Source organism: Bombina bombina, chromosome 9, assembly GCF_027579735.1.
Source record: "Bombina bombina isolate aBomBom1 chromosome 9, aBomBom1.pri, whole genome shotgun sequence".
NCBI lineage: Eukaryota > Metazoa > Chordata > Amphibia > Anura > Bombinatoridae > Bombina > Bombina bombina.
Window position 1 is genome coordinate 238,550,953 of NC_069507.1, and position 17,794 is coordinate 238,568,746.

The following is a 17,794-nucleotide window of genomic DNA, read 5'->3' on the forward strand; positions in this document are numbered from 1 at the left end:
AGAAGACTGTGCATTGTAGTAGCCAAACAAGCGTGTTTGTATACAAATAAATATAGAATAGTCGGATAAAGTTAAGAGCCAAAAATTAAACTGTACAAGCCCTGGTAACCTGTCAAGCTTTGAGGGCTATATTGCCTTTTGGAGTCATGATATATATTTATGGCTTTGGTAAGAGTTCAGAAACCAACATGCTGAACCTAGTCTGAGTCAGTTCAAATATCCTGGTATTACACTACAGGGCCCCCACTATAGGTTAATGCCCAAGTGTACCCAGTGGGTTGGTTATACTACGACTAATAAGAACCAGATACCAATGAACAAAGCCCTGCACCCCAATCTGAATCACAATCTAGATTCATTTATACATTAAAAGGGCTGTATTCTCTTATTTAAATTAGCATTTATACCATTATATATTGGCACGCAGAAAACAATAACAATTCTATGGTAAACTGTCCCTTTAAACTTTAAAGGGACAGTTAACACCTTGTAATTACATCTCTGTTATGTTACTATTGCATGACGTCAGCCATGTCTAATCGCTTTTGAAACAAATTAACATCCTTTTTACTGCAGTTTTTTTTATAATAGACAAACTCCACCCCCATTTGCCTTATTTGGAAGAGCCAACCATGCCACACACGCATATTTATACACACACACATGTGCACACACGTATATTTATACACACGCATGCGCACACACGCATATTTATACACAAGCATACACACACACACACAGATATTAATACACACACGCATGCGCACACACGCATATTTATACACAAGCATACACACAATCAGATATTTATACACACACATGCACACACACACATGCATATTTATACACACGCATGCACACATATTTATACACAAGCATACACACAGATATTTATACACACACACGTGCACACACGCATATTTATACACACACACACACATGTGCACACACGTATATTTATACACACGCATATTTATACATAAGCATACACACACACACACAGATATTAATACACACACGCATGCGCACACATGCATATTTATACACAAGCATACACACAAACAGATATTTATACACACACATGCACACACACACACGCATATTTATACACACGCATGCACACACACACACATATTTATACACAAGCATACACACAGATATTTATACACACACACGTGCACACACGCATATTTATACACACACACACATGTGCACACACGTATATTTATACACATGCATATTTATACATAAGCATACACACACACACACACACACACAGATATTAATACACACACGCATGCGCACACATGCATATTTATACACAAGCATACACACAAACAGATATTTATACACACACACATGTGCACACACATGCATATTTATACACATGCATGCGCGCACACACACATATTTATACACAAAGATATTTATACACACACATGCACACACACAGATATTTAAACTCACGCATGCGCACACACACACACATGCATATTTATACACACTCATACTTCTACACAAGCATATACACACATGCATGCACACACAGAGATATTTATACACACACTCACATATATGCGCACACATGCATATTTATATATACACGCATGCGCACACACACGCATATTTATACACAAGTATACACACACATATTTATACACACATGCATGGACACACATATATTTATACACACACTCACATATATTTATACTCACACGCATGCGCACAAACACATATTTATACACACATCCATACTTATACACAAGCATACACACACATATTTATACACACACACACACACCCCCAGATATTTATACACACACATATTTATACTTACACGCATGTGCACACACATGCATATTTATACACAAGCATACACACACATATTTATACACACACGCATGAACACAGTCATGCACATACACATATTTATATACATGAACACAGGCATACACACACACATGCGCACACACACACGCATATTTATACACACAGGAATGCACACAGGGATGTACAAACACACATATTTATACACACACATGTACATATTTATATACATAGGCAAGCAAGTGAATAGAAGAAAGCTTACACACATTAATCTTCTTTAAATTTAATTTCACACAGATCTAATGGTGGTTCTAGGGGTCGCCAGCTGCCCTTAAAGGGACAGTCTAAACAGAATTAAACTCACATAGGATATGCAATTTTAAACAACTTTCCAATACAATGTTATCATCAAAAGTTTTGTTCTCTTGGTATTCTTTGTTGAAAGCTAAACTTAGGTATGCTCATAAAATGATTTCTAAGCCGTTGAAGGCTACCTCTTATCTCAGTGGATTTTGATAGTTTCTCAGTTAGACAATGCTAGTTCACGTGTGCCATATAGATAACATTGTGCTTACTCCCATGGACTTATTTTTGAGTCAGCACTAATTGGTTAAACTGCAAGTCTGTCAAAAGCACTGAGATAAGGGGCAGTCTGCAGAGGCTTAGATGCAAGGTAATCACAGAGGTAAAAAGTGTATTTCTATAACAGTGTTGGTTATGCAAAACTGGGTAATGGGTAATAAAGGGATTATCTTTCTTTTTAAACAATAAACATTTTCAAGTAGACTGTCTTTTTAATGCACTTCTATCCATTTGCCATTGAAAAATTGTGATCACAGCTATGGGCTAATGACTATTTAAAAACGAATCAATAAATATACTGGACTGACAGCATTTAGAGACAGATAGACAGAAGTATTTGTGACCTTACAAATAGTACTACCCCTTAAAGGGACATTCTGATTAAAAAATGACATGTTCTATTGACCCTAAATAACTACATGTTTCCCACATACAAAGAAGGTAAACACATAAGCTCCTGAGCAGCTCACCACCAGTTATTGGTAGCTGTGTGAGATTGCTGATCCTGATTGGCTCATCTGGCAGTTTCCTATGTATTTAACATAGTAAGTATCAGAATATCCCTTTAAGTGATAGATCAAAAATGTACTGCTATATACTACAGCCATAGTTTATTATATAACCAACTATAAGCACATTCAAATATTTTTAATTTGAAACAAACAGCAAATCAAACCATTATTAAATATTAATGACAGCAGTTTTTTTAAACAACTAAGTATTTTGCCTTTGTTTTTGGATTTCAGTATTAACAAAAAAAATTTTTTAAAGGGATATGAAACCCAAATTTGTTCTTTCATGAATCAGACAGAGCAGGCAATTTTAAGCAACTTTCTGATTTACTCCTATTATCAATTTTTCTTCGTTCTCTTGGTATCTTTATTTTAAAAAGCAGGAATTTAAGCTTAAGAGCCGGACCATTTTTGGTTCAGCACTTGGGTAGTACTTGCTGATTGGTGGCTAAATGTAGCTTATATTCCTGCATTTTAAATAAAGCTACAAAGAGAATGAATTTTTTTTTAATAATAGGAGTAAATTAGAAAGTTGTTTAAAATCCCCTGCTCTATCTAAATCATGAATTTTGGGTTGCATATCCCTTTAAACACTTTGAATGCCAATGAGCGCTGCAATAACATTGCTGTCCTCTTTGGCAAACAAGGGGTTAAACACCATTTTTACTTATTTATTTATTGTACATAAAAAATTCAAGCATCAACTCACCTTGACATGGAAGCATTAACAGTAAGAGCTGTAGGATAAGGGTGTCGGAAACCCCCTGTTGTGATTGGATATACTGGCTGACCTTGCCTAAAAACGGAGGGAGAAAATGGAAAAAAAAGGTAAAAATTAGATCCACACATTTTCATTTGAGAAGGATAAAAATCTTGGGGATTGTAGCGTAGAGATCAAAGGAAATAAACTAGGAACAATTTGAATGCCATAAATCTGATACGGACGGCTAATTAAATTTTATAACCTCGGCTTATGTCAATATAGGCCCTCTCCCGGCGCTGGAACTAGGTGTTTTGTTGTGATAATTATACACCAAGTCTCAACTCTTTTAATGGAGCCATCACACTAATTGAGGGCTACACATGCAAAGAAAACAATAATGAATGTAAATTTATACCAAAATAAAGTACAGTGAATCAAAGGAGTTCAGCTGCGCTTTGGGTCTCTTCCGCTATTTAGATCTCGGTGAGAAAACATTAAATTAACAGAGCTTAATTTGTAGCCTTTTGTCAGATTAATGAGAGTTGACAAGATTTACCGGGGGAAAGTCCCCAAATTGTATTGAGAGGAACCAATAGACAGCTACAGCTCATTAGAATAATTAATAATTACAGTGACTTGCACTGAGGGACACCAGGAAAGTCTCACTGTTTGTAGGCAATAGATTGATGGTCTCAAATGCAAAAAGGAAAATTAGAAGAAAAATGTGCAGCCAGTTTTGGTTTTGTTAAATAAATCAGCTGTTACTAAAGATGTTTTCTTCTTCTTCTTTGTTTTAAAGAAGAAAATGTAGGAACATAAAATGTTCTATTGCACTGGAGTATTTTACTTTTAAATACATTCCTTTTTCCACTGAGAGAGGATATGCAGATGATTAAAGGGACATGGAAGTCTAAAATTATTTTTTCATGATGCAGAAACAGCATGCAACTTTAGTTATGGTGGAGATAAAAATGTAAGATTAAAATTCTCCATTTCATAAAAGAGCCACAGAAAAATATTATGTAGCCAATTAGCACACCTAGGCAAGAATTCACGCTTGATTTTCTCCAGATGTATTCTGTATACATTGTTACCAATGCACCAAAGAACTCTGGGTAAGATATGCAAATGAGATATATAACATCTCATACCTTTTGCTTCCAGTACTGTTTTTTCATGACAGCATACTAAGTTTTATCAAATGAAACCAAGAAGTTTGATAATAGAAGTAAATTAGAAAGCTTTTTTTTTATCTTTAGAACTTTTTATCTTGCTATGCCAGGTTCTGGATGTAATAGAGAGACCCCCTACTTATCTCTCCATAAGGGCAAGTGTTTGATCGTCGGACCCTAAATGTTCATATGTCTATTGTATGTTCATATGTCTATTGTATGTTCATATGTCTGTCTATTGTATGTTCATATGTCTATTTTATGTTCATATGTCTATTGTATGTTCATATGTCTGTCTATTGTATGTTCATATGTCTATTGTATGTTCATATGTCTATTGTATGTTTATATGTCTATTGTATGTTCATATGTCTGTCTATTGTATGTTCATATGTCTATTGTATGTTCATATGTCTATTGTATGTTTATATGTCTATTGTATGTTCATATGTCTGTCTATTGTATGTTCATATGTCTATTATATGTTCATATGTCTGTCTATTATATGTTCATATGTCTGTCTATTGTATGTTCATATGTCTGTCTATTGTATGTTCATATGTCTGTCTATTGTATGTTCATATGTCTATTGTATGTTCATATGTCTGTCTATTGTATGTTCATATGTCTATTGTATGTTCATATGTCTGTCTATTGTATGTTCATATGTCTATTATATGTTCATATGTCGATTGTATGTTCATATGTTGATTGTATGTTCATGTCTGTCTATTGTATGTTCATATGTCTATCTATTGTATGTTCATATGTCTATTGTATTTTCATATGTCGATTGTATGTTCATATGTCGATTGTATGTTCATATGTCGATTGTATGTTCATGTCTGTTTATTGTATGTTCATATGTCTATTGTATGTTAATATGCCTATTGTATGTTCATATGTCTGTCTATTGTATGTTCATATGTCTATTGTATGTTCATATGTCTGTGTATTGTATATTCATATGTCTATGTGTAACCTGTCTTATACGTCTAACTCTGAGCACATTACAACTGCTGTAGCTTTGCAATGAAGTAAAATATTAAGTTGCCAACCAACGACAGCATCAAGTGATATGAAACCCAAAGATCTTCTTTTGTGATTCAGACAGAGAATACAATTTTAAAAAGTTTCCAATTTACTTCTATTATCAAATTTGCTTAGTTCCCATGGTAATATTTTTACTATAATTAAAAAGTCTCAACAATGTTTAGACTTCTTAAGGCAACTTAAAAATTTGGCCTGACTCAAAGACTGTTAACTTGTTTTTATTCAGCCATCACTGAATGAGTTTTATCGTCCTCTGTTGTAACCTGGTATAAATCTGCTACATTATTATAAAAGGAGAAACTACACCGAATTGTGAAAAGAAATCATTGTCAACTTATTTCTCTTAAGGATATTTACTTTTCAAGGCTGAATCTGATTCATCTCACCCTGGCCGCATTTTTTTTTAATCGTCTATCTTTTTATCTTATGCCAAGGTTGAGAGTTTTTTTTAATATTCCCCCCCCCCCCAGCTTGGAATATTTCTCACCCTTTAGTCACTCTTTGTGTATATATGTGATGGTTAGCTTTTTACACTGCTGATTGTATTTGTATCGATTAAAGGGACACTGAACCCAATTTTTTTCTTTCGTGATTCAGATAGAGCACAAAATTTTAAGTAACTTTCAAATTTACTCCTATTATCAAATGTTCTTCATTCTCTTGGTATCTTTATTTGAAATGCAAGGATGTAAGTTTAGATGCCGGCCCATTTTTAGTGAACAACCTGGGTTGTCCTTGCTGATTGGTGGATAAATTCATTCACTAAAAAAAAAAGTGCTGTCCAGGGTTCTGAACTAAAAAAAGCTTAGATGCCTTCTTTTTCAAATAAAGATAGCAAGAGAACAAAGAGAAATTAATAATAGGAGTAAATTAGAAAGTTGCTTAAAATTGGTGCTCTATCTGAATCACGAAAGGACACATTTGGGTTCAGTGTCCCTTTAAGTAAATGATTCTATTCTATGATGAAGCGTTAATAGGTTGGTGTCTGGAGCACTACATGGCAGGAAATAGTGCTTGCATCTAGTGCTCTTGCAAAACTGCTACCACCTAGTACTCCAGCCACATGCACGCTCCTGAGCTTACATCCCTGCTATTCAACAAAAAGATCCAGACAGAGAAGAAAGAAAAATTGATAGTAGAAGTAAACTAGATAGTTGTTTTAAATCTCATCCTTTATCTGAATCCTTAAAGAACAAATGTGGGTTTCATGTCCCTTTAAAAATGTACTACATTACATAAGGGATATAAAGGAGGAAAAAAATAATGGAACTGCTTACTGTGGTACTAACCATCCGAGAGGATGGGGGATCTGTCCTACTGTGCCCGGCGATAAAGGGTAATAAGGAGATATGTCCGGCGGGTGCGGGGGACGTGGAATTCCTAAAGAAAGAGAGAAACAAAACGACTTATTACATATACATCATTTAGAAGTTGTCTATCAAAGTATTAGCAATCAGTGAATGTTCTGCTAAATTTCTTAAAAAAATGATTGTTTGAAAAAAATAGTTTGAAAGGAAATTTGAATATCTGGCTAACATTTGTTTGTCTATTTGAATATTTTTTAAAAGGAGTTTTGTTTTTTTTTGCGTCTAAAAAATAGATTTGAAAAGAATATCAATTTTCCTGGGATTAACAAAATATACTGTCTCTGTTCACCAAGAGTTAGTTCGCAGCCAGTGAGAAATCTGTCACTAGGGATGTCTTGTGCTTATTATTACTTCTAAATGTCAGTGTAAGACGCTTTCATTTTTGTACCGAAACCTATTTTAATTTCTAAACAGTGCAATGTCATGTGCATAATAGACCTTATTGAGTTTAATGTCCCTTTAATTCTGCTAGATGGAAAATATCACCTATTTACACTCTAGTACAATCATCGTGTATCCTGAATATTCAGTCTTATGGACCTGTAGTGGAAACGGTGATTCAATGTAAGTCTGTCGGGTTTGTACAGAGTGGGAGCAATATGGAAGTCGGCTATTCTGCAAATTTAAATCATTCTTTACAACCATCATGCATAGCCAAAGTAGATTAAAGGGACACTGAACCCAAATTTTTTCTTTCGTGATTCAGATACAGCATGACATTTTAAGCAACTTTCTAATTTACTCCTATTATCAAATTTTCTTTATTCTCTTGGTATCTTTATTTGAAATGCAAGAATGTAAGTTTAGATGCCGGACCATTTTTGGTGAACAACCTGGGTTGTCCTTGCTGGTTGGTGGATAAATTCATCCACCAATAAAAAAAGTGCTGTCCAGAGTTGTGAACCAAGAAAAAAAGCTTAGATGTCTTCTTTTTCAAATAAAGATAGCAAGATAACGAAGAAAAAGTGATAATAGGAGTAAATTAGAAAGTTGCTTAAAATTGCCTGCTCTATCTGAATCATGAAAGAAAAAAATTGGGTTCAGTGTCCCTTTAAAGGTAAAGGTTATTAGTATTATAGCAAGTAGTCTATCAAGAAATAACCAACGTAGGGACTTTGGGGTAGATTTATTAATGGTCAAGCGGACATGATTCGCTTGCTAAAATACGCTGTTGGCATTTAACATTGCACAAGCATTTCTAGTGAAATGGTTGTGCAATGCCGCCCCCTACTCACTGGCGGCCAATTGACCGCTAGCAGGGGCTGTCAATCATCCCGATCGTATCGGATCGGGTTGATTTCAGTCCATCACCTAAATGGTGGCAGAGAAGTTAAGGAGCAGCTGCTTTTTAACTTCCATTTCAGGCGGACTTGAAACGATGGGGCTATGATGCAGGATCCGCGGCATTAATAAATCGACCCTTTCACGTCAAGTTGTTAAATTTAGACAACTATACAGCAAAAGCTGTGTATTTCAAGTCATAGATACTGCACCTGCTGACTTGCGTTATTTGTGTGTAAATGTTATCTGCTACAGCTGATGGAAATGACTTCTAACTGACTGTCCACTGTTTAATGTTGGTGCAAAGTCAGTTAAAAAAAGTATGCAAATTCCAGCCAATCACGTTGCATACACTACACAGGAACATTTGAGAAGTGTTCTTTATGGCCAGGGATCCTGCTATATAGCGCATCATCTGGTGTGTATAGCATAGTAAGGATAGGTGAATGTTGTGGCACAAATAAAAAAATATATATAAATCAAAGTCAATAGTTAAAAGGGATACAAAACCCAAATGATTCAGATAGAGCAGCAATTTTAAGCAACTTTCTAATTTACTCCTTTTATCATTTTTTTCTTTATTCTCTTGCTATCTTTATTTGAAAAATCAGTAATGTAAGCTTAGGAGCCGGACCATTTTTGGTTCAGGACCTGGGTAGCACTTGTTGATTGGTTTGCTACACTTAGCCACCAATCAGCAAGCTCTATCCAGGTTCGGAACCAAAAATGGGCCGGCTCTTAAGCTTACAGTTCTGCTTTTTCAAATAAAGATAGCAAGAGAACAAAGAAAAAATGATAATAGGAGTAAATTAGAAAATTGCATGCTCTAACTGAATCACAAAAGAACAAATTTGGGTTTAGTGTCCCTTTAAAGAACACTAAGGGCTAGATTAAAAGTGCAGCGATCAATAGCCAGCCATTACAAGATCTCTGGTTAATTTTATAAATGTCCAAAACTTAAGTGTTAGTATTTTCTTTTTTTTTAAATGCAGCATTTAAAAAACAAAACAAAAAAAACAACCTGCACTTAGCAGTTTTTGGGGGCTAAAGTTGGTGGGAGTGGGGTGTTAAAAAAGAAAACGGAACTGAAAAGTGCCTATACATTGTGGTATTTGGGAACTGTGTGTTCCCTGTGCATATATATCTGTATGCTTATAAACATATATATTTATGTATATATCTGTAAGCTTATAAACATATATATTTATGTATATATCTATATGCTTATAAACATATATATTTATGTATATATCTGTATGCTTATAAACATATATATTTATGTATATATCTATATGCTTATAAACATATATATTTATGTATATATCTGTATGCTTATAAACATATATATTTATGTATATATCTGTATGCTTATAAACATATATATTTATGTATATATCTGTATGCTTATAAACATATATATTTATGTATATATCTGTATGCTTATAAACATATATATTTATGTATATATCTGTATGCTTATAAACATATATATTTATGTATATATCTGTATGCTTATAAACATATATATTTATGTATATATCTGTATGCTTATAAACATATATATTTATGTATATATCTGTATGTTTATAAACATATATATTTATGTATATATCTGTATGCTTATAAACATATATATTTATGTATATATCTGTATGCTTATAAACATATATATTTATGTATATATCTATATGCTTATAAACATATATATTTATGTATATATCTGTATGCTTATAAAGATATATATTTATGTATATATCTATATGCTTATAAACATATATATTTATGTATATATCTATATGCTTATAAACATATATATTTATGTATATATATGTATGCTTATAAACATATATATTTATGTATATATCTATATGCTTATAAACATATATATTTATGTATATATCTGTATGCTTATAAACATATATATTTATGTATATATCTATATGCTTATAAACATATATATTTATGTATATATCTATATGCTTATAAACATATATATTTATGTATATATCTATATGCTTATAAACATATATATTTATGTATATATCTATATGCTTATAAACATATATATTTATGTATATATCTGTATGCTTATAAACATATATATTTATGTATATATCTGTATGCTTATAAACATATATATTTATGTATATATCTATATGCTTATAAACATATATATTTATGTATATATCTATATGCTTATAAACATATATATTTATGTATATATATGTATGCTTATAAACATATATATTTATGTATATATCTATATGCTTATAAACATATATATTTATGTATATATCTATATGCTTATAAACATATATATTTATGTATATATCTATATGCTTATAAACATATATATTTATGTATATATCTGTATGCTTATAAACATATATATTTATGTATATATCTGTATGCTTATAAAGATATATATTTATGTATATATCTATATGCTTATAAACATATATATTTATGTATATATCTATATGCTTATAAACATATATATTTATGTATATATCTATATGCTTATAAACATATATATTTATGTATATATCTATATGCTTATAAACATATATATTTATGTATATATCTATATGCTTATAAACATATATATTTATGTATATATCTATATGCTTATAAACATATATATTTATGCGTTAATATGTGTGTATATATATATATATATATGTTCTAAGGAACTATTAGAGCTTAGATTGTATTTCCTTCAAAGATGTTTTAACAACCTTCCGAGCTTATTTGAAAGAAGAGATCGTTAGTGAATCTAGCGCAACTGAGACCTTTATCTCAATCTACTGATTATAGTATTAGGCTGCGCTTTTGTCATGTACATGTGATGGAAAAGCTAAATACGCACACACTTCATATACATTATGCCTTTTATGAACATATTTCTATTTCATTAAATGACAGATCGTTTCATTCCTTCACAGTGCAAAGGACGCACAGCCCTGCAAGGTGTGTCACCGAGTCTCTTCATCAGCAGACCCTGCTCCAGGACAATAGGTGACATGAATAAAAGAAAAACTACTCCAGGGTGCCTCCGTGGAGAAGAGATGTAAAGCAGGGGAGGGAGAGATTACTGGCAATGGCATAAATAACTAATGAAGGTGAATACAGGTAGAATAGGTAAATGAAATGCACTGAATGAATAGACAATCTTTTAAAGGCACAGTCATTTGTTTAACCTAAAAGATGGTGTAAAATTACAGTTTATTAATATTATTAGTAGTATTTTATGTTTCCTTCTGGCTAGCACAGCTTCTTCGTGTCAGGTTGCAGTGGTTTGTTCTTGAGCATTAGTAGGAGCAGGTATTACTATATTATTTCAGTTTACATTTAAAGGGACATGAAACACAATTGTTTTTCTTTCATGATCCAGATAGAGAATAATTTTTTTTTTTTTTAAAGTTTCCAATTTACTTGTATTGTCAAATTTGCTTTATTTTCATGTCTTTCTTTGTTGAAGAGATACCTAGGTAGGGGGTGTGCACGTGCCTTAAGAATTACTTGACAGAAAATAGTGTTGCCATCTAGTGCTCTTGCTAGACTGCTGTGATACAGTGCTCGAGACACATGCACACTCCTGAGCTTACAACAAAGAATAACAAGAACATTTGCTAATAAAAGTAAATTGGAAAGTTATTTAAAGGGACACTCAACCCAAAACTTTTCTTTCATGATTTAAGTAGATAATACAATTTTAAACAACATTCCAATTTACTTCTATTATCTAATTTTCTTCATTCTTTAGATATCCATTGTTGAATAAATATCAATGCACATGGGTGAGCCAATCACACGAGGCATCTATGTGCAGCAACCAATTAGCAGCTACAGAGCCTATCTAGATATGCTTTTCAGCAAAGTATATCAAGAGAATGAAGCAAATTAGATAACAGAAGTAAATTAGAAAGTTGTTTAAAATTGCATGCTCTTTCTAAATCATGAAAGAAAAAAATTGGGTTTCATGTCCCTTTAAACTTGTGTGTAATATCTGAATCATGAAAGAAACATTTGGGTTTCATGTCCCACTTTTTAATTAATATTTTTTCAGGCAACTACATATATTCTCATTGTGTTTAAATTCTGCCTTTTCACATTCTCTGTATGTACAATATAAACCCAGATGCAATAGCTGCACTACTGAACAAAAGGGCAACATTTCACTTCTAATCTGATCCTTAAAGGGACAGTCTACTCCAGATTGTTAATTGTTTAAAAATATAGATAATCCCTTTATTACCCATTCCCAGTTTTGCATAACCAACACAGTTATATTAATATACTTTTTGCCTCTGTGATTACCTTGTATCTAAGCCTCTGAAGACTGCCCCCTTATTTCAGTGCTTGTGACAGACTTAAATTTTAGCCAATCAGCGCTGACTCCTAGGTAACTCCACGGGAGTGAGCACAATGCTATCTATATGGGGCACATGAACTAGTGGTATCTAGCTGTAAAAAACTGCCAAAATGCACTGAGATAAGAGGCGGCATTCAAGGGCTTACAAATTAGCATATAAGCCTACCTAGGTTTAGCCTTCAACAAAGAATACCAAGAAAACAAAGCAAATTAGATGATAAAAGTAAATTGGAAAGTTGTTTAAAATTGCATTCCCTATCTGAATCATGAAAGTTTAATTTTGACTTGACTGTCCCTTTAAGTTATCGGGGCATATGGGGGCTCCATGTGCACAATTAATAGTCATGTTGTATTTTCATTGCAATATGTTTTATTAAACAAGACTTGTGATTGGTTGTGCTGCTGCCTTGTGTATAACCCGGATATACATTATACTGTGCACAGTATCCTATGATAACAATATATCTCAAGCTATAAATGCTTTACAGATGGGGAAGATGGCTGCCCACATTCATTCTATCTAAAGAAATGTCATTTACCCAATGAACATTCAGCCGTTTGTTGCTTCAAACAAATATCACGTTCCCCATGTTATTCTTTTCAAACTAGTGAACTTCATTTATTGTTTGTTGATTCCCATAATGCAAATCTACAAGAATCAACTTCCAAATCTTCATTTTGCAACTTCAGTTTTGTGTTTCCTAAGTACAATGTAACATTCAAAATAACCAAAGTAACAGTAATTCTAAGATGGGAGCTAGCCGGTGGTTGGTGGCTACACACATATGTCTCTTGTCATTGGCTCACCAGATGTGTTCTGCTAGCTCCTACTAGTGCATTGCTGCTTTTAAGTTGTGTTTAACCCTTTTGCGGAGGTTAAACACATAGTAAATACAAGAAATAATGCAATAATAAAATTATGAAACACATTAGAGCATTTCGCTTTTGCACTTTTACACATATGTTTTCTTTTGCATGAAAAAGGTAAAGGGATATAAAACCCAATTTTCTTTCTTTCATGATTCAGACAAAGTATCCAATTTTAAACAACTTTCCAACATACTTATTTTATCCACATTGCTTTGTTCTCTTGGTATCCTTTGTTGAAAAGCATACCTTGTAGGCTCAGGAGCTGGGAGCAAGGTGCTGATTGGTGGCTACACAAATATGCATCTTGTTATTGGCTTACCGATGTGTTCAGCAAGCTCCCAGTAGTGCATTGCTGCTTCTTCAAGAAAGGATATGAAGAGAATGAAGAAAAATTGAAAATAGAAGTAAATTTGAAAGTTATTTACAATTGTATGCTCTAACTGAATCATGAAAGAAACTTTTTGGGTTTCATGCCCCTTTAAGTAAAATCTGTTTAAATTTAAAGTTAAACTAACAGGACAGGAAGTGTGTGACTTTGTACTGCTGACAGCAACAAATCCGAAAACCGGACACCATTTCCCTTTACTGGTAAAAACAGATGTCAAGGGGAACATTAGGTCTACAAATAATGTTTTTTAAACATTTGTCTCCCCCCCTTATTAAATTTACATTTTTTAATGGCTGATATGTAAACTTAAAAGTGATGGTAAATAATGTATATCATTTAAAATCTGATTTCTTACAATTTAACAATGTAAATGGCTATATTTATTTTCATATTTGTGTGTGTGTATATATATATATGCCCTTCGCCCATTCCTATCCCTGTTTTGTAATGACGTTTTACCAGCTCTCTATGTAGCAGATAATGCACGCTTCACATAAACAACAAGAAAGATGAATGCTTTTGTGCATGCGTATTACATATTGAGACAGCTGCACATAGCAAACAGTGAGCCGTGTGGCTAAGTAGCCGATTGGTTGCAAACATCACAAAAAAACAAAACAAAGAGGGGGGCTAACAGGACTATATAAATGAGTGAAAACTACATTTACAATTAATACATTTATAGTAATTATTCAAAAAATATATTTATTGTCCTCTTTCATATATAATTTTTCAATAATTTGGTTAGAAAATCAGCTAACTTTTTAATTACCATTTTAAGAAGAAATCTTTAGCATATTAAAGATCAAAATCACAGTAATCTTTAGGTCCCACAACACACTCACTTCGCTTACACACCACTAGGGAACGTACCTGTTTTGGGATCAACATCCCCCTGTAAATGTGGCGGAGGGTTCCCCGGAGTAAAGTGCTCGTTGCTGTAAGTGATGAGAGGTGTAAGGGGGTGGACATGGTGTGGATGCTGTACGACTGGCACCTTGTTAGACTGGAAAACAAAAAAGAAAATCCTCCTATTAGAAGCAGCAGCTACTGAGCCCTGAACACCCTGTGTGCAATAAGGAAAGGGATGTTAAACTCGAAAATAATTCGATCATATAATCAAAACCAGTTTTGTGTACGGCCCAGCAGTGAAACAGTTAATTAGAGCAATTAGCAAACACTACACAATGCAGCTTGCAGGTTCCCTTATTAACTGTTTCACTGCTGGGTCAGACACAAAATTGTCCTTAGAGGGAACTACAATTAAATATATCACAAACATTTTTGATACATTGAAAATTAATTGGCAACGCATGTCTCTGCACAACTGGTAGTCAAGAATCAGTTGCTCATTGGTTGACAAGGAGAAATCGTTGGTGGGAAGAGACGTGCCTCCACATGCAGAAAAACAAAAACTGTTTGTTTTTTTTAGAGGTACAAATCCCCAAATCAGGAATTCCAAAATCCAAGCTTTTTAATTAATTTTTTTTAAAAAAAGTACTATTTCTTCTTGCCTATAAGTCAAAAACTTCTCGTCTAAAATGCAAATAATAGTCTAAAACCTTTCTGATTACAGAACTGCACTCTCTTTCTGAGGGTACAATGTATACAAAAGTATTACAAATGATATAAAACTTCATTTAGGTTACCTGTATAAGCTGTATAATGACATGTACATATTGCCTAAGTGACATAAGATATTGTTGATTATTGTTGATCCCATCCCCTCTACAAACTGTCCCATTATAAAATGCAAATATTCCCAAATCCAAACCTTTTCCGGTCCCAAGCAGTTTGTATAAAGGGTTTTCCACCTGTACTAAGTATAGAAATAACCATTTAAAACCCTTTAACCCTTTCTAAAGTGCACTTGTTTAGATGTAACAGAACAAAATGACTTCCGTGTATGTCTTTGCATTAGGGTAACAATAACTCATATACATAATGTATATTCCGGGCCGATTCACAAACAGCCCTGAAACTTGTATGTTTCATATTAAATGGCTGCCATTGTCACTCTAATTAAAACTGGCGCCTAAAAATGACAAATGAAAAATAAAACCCAATGACACCCAGAGAACAATTACTGTCTATTGTTGCTGAAATGAATTTAATTGACTATAAACTGACACATCCTTGTCTATTTATATCATTTCATTCTATGAATACCACAAACAGCAGATGTGGTAAAACATTCCCTTTTAAGGGTTTCTAAGAACAAACTGTCATTGTTTCTTTATTAAAAGGGAAAAAAAAATAATAATTTTCCAGAGCTCAAATGAAATACATTAGTACAATTCTAAACTGCAGATGCCAAAAGGATAGCACATTCCGTATCTTTGTTTCACAAAGATGGTAACACATTTTATTTATTTTTTTAAAAATTATTCTTATGATCATTTTTGTTTTGTTTCATTAGGTCCTCAGTGTTGTCCCCGGGGCCTTTCTAATGGGCACACCAACTGGATGATTTTACTGACCACATGTTTAAACTAATATTAATCTAACATTAGTTAATATTAAATGTTTACTACTCAAATTATCAAGTAATCAATGTATGTTAAATTATGCAATTAATCTGTGCTTTGGATAGCTTAAGTACCATTTATAAATGGCAGAAAATGTTATAATATTAAAAAGTATTACACTGCTCCCACTTTTCTGTGGAGAACACTAAGGTTCTAAGGGCTCGATGATATAATCTTCACCAGCTCAAACCTACTTTTTCTCAGGGCTGCCCGGTGCAATGATCGTAAAAAAAGGGGCAGTCCCTGCGAGTTGCGAGATGGCTCCTATTAAAAGTATTGGAGCTCGCTGGTTAGGGAAACTTAGTGCGAAGTTATCAGGGTGCAGGGGGAGCACTTTAAAATTAAAATCCTGCAGCCAATATAACTCACATTACGCTGCTTTCTGCTTATCGCATCTTACATTCACCTATATTTTAGTATGCATTTGTTTTTCTATTGGGGTTATAAGTGTTCGTATTGTTTTGAGAAAAGCTCACAGCCTTTCAGTTGGCGAGAAAAAAACGGTGAGATTTGCAGTGCAAAAATCTGTATAGCATTACGCTGGGATTAGAGATACATTTTCATATACGCCCATGGGAACGCCCATGTTTAGCCCATTTTACGAAAAAACAACAATTACGTTTTGCATTTTGTATTTATAAGTTCATATTTCTGTGTGTTTTTTGCACATCCAGTGTACTACAATTACGATTTACGCTGTGCATATTAAATTTGATTTATTCCTGTGTAAATTACATACTAATTTTACTTTTTTGTTAACATACGATTTTTGGTGAAGAATTTTGTTACGGTTTTTGATGCACCTTAACAATACAATTTTTCCCTGCTTATTTTTGTGTGAATTGTTCAAATATTTGTTTTGTATAATGTTTAAAATACAAACGTAATTGTGCATTTTTCATATGAAAATGCAGTATACGCCCCCTTAGCGAGTGGCTTTAGATCATTCCACCAGGGAAATAGAAGGACAGGCGAACATTTATTAATAATCTCGCCAGCCCAGAGAGCTTTCAATCATCGAGCCATAAGTATTCCAGACACTGGAAAGGCTAAATGCTTGGATTTCATTTTTTTTTAGGTTTCTCCGGGTATTAAGTATCCTGTTATTGGCTTCCAGTGTGCGTACAGTAGTGTTG

The 17,794-nt window shown here is 33.2% G+C and overlaps 1 protein-coding gene across 32 annotated transcripts in view; it reads right to left on the reverse strand.

The window, feature by feature from the left end:
• TCF7L2 (transcription factor 7 like 2) overlaps positions 1 to 17,794 on the reverse strand; it is a 338,204-nt gene that overhangs the window by 48,970 nt on the left and 271,440 nt on the right. For 16 of the 32 annotated variants that reach the window (XM_053692729.1, XM_053692728.1, XM_053692725.1 and 13 more), the window contains 3 exons: positions 15,004 to 15,136; positions 7,127 to 7,229; positions 3,631 to 3,717 (listed from right to left, as the gene is read on the reverse strand). In XM_053692729.1, coding sequence (XP_053548704.1) covers positions 3,631 to 3,717; positions 7,127 to 7,229; positions 15,004 to 15,136 — 323 coding nt within the window. Of the gene's footprint in view, positions 1 to 3,630; positions 3,718 to 7,126; positions 7,230 to 14,061; positions 14,101 to 15,003; positions 15,137 to 17,794 lie in introns of all 32 variants that reach the window. The other 16 variants (XM_053692717.1, XM_053692708.1, XM_053692719.1 and 13 more) reach the window with 3 other exon arrangements.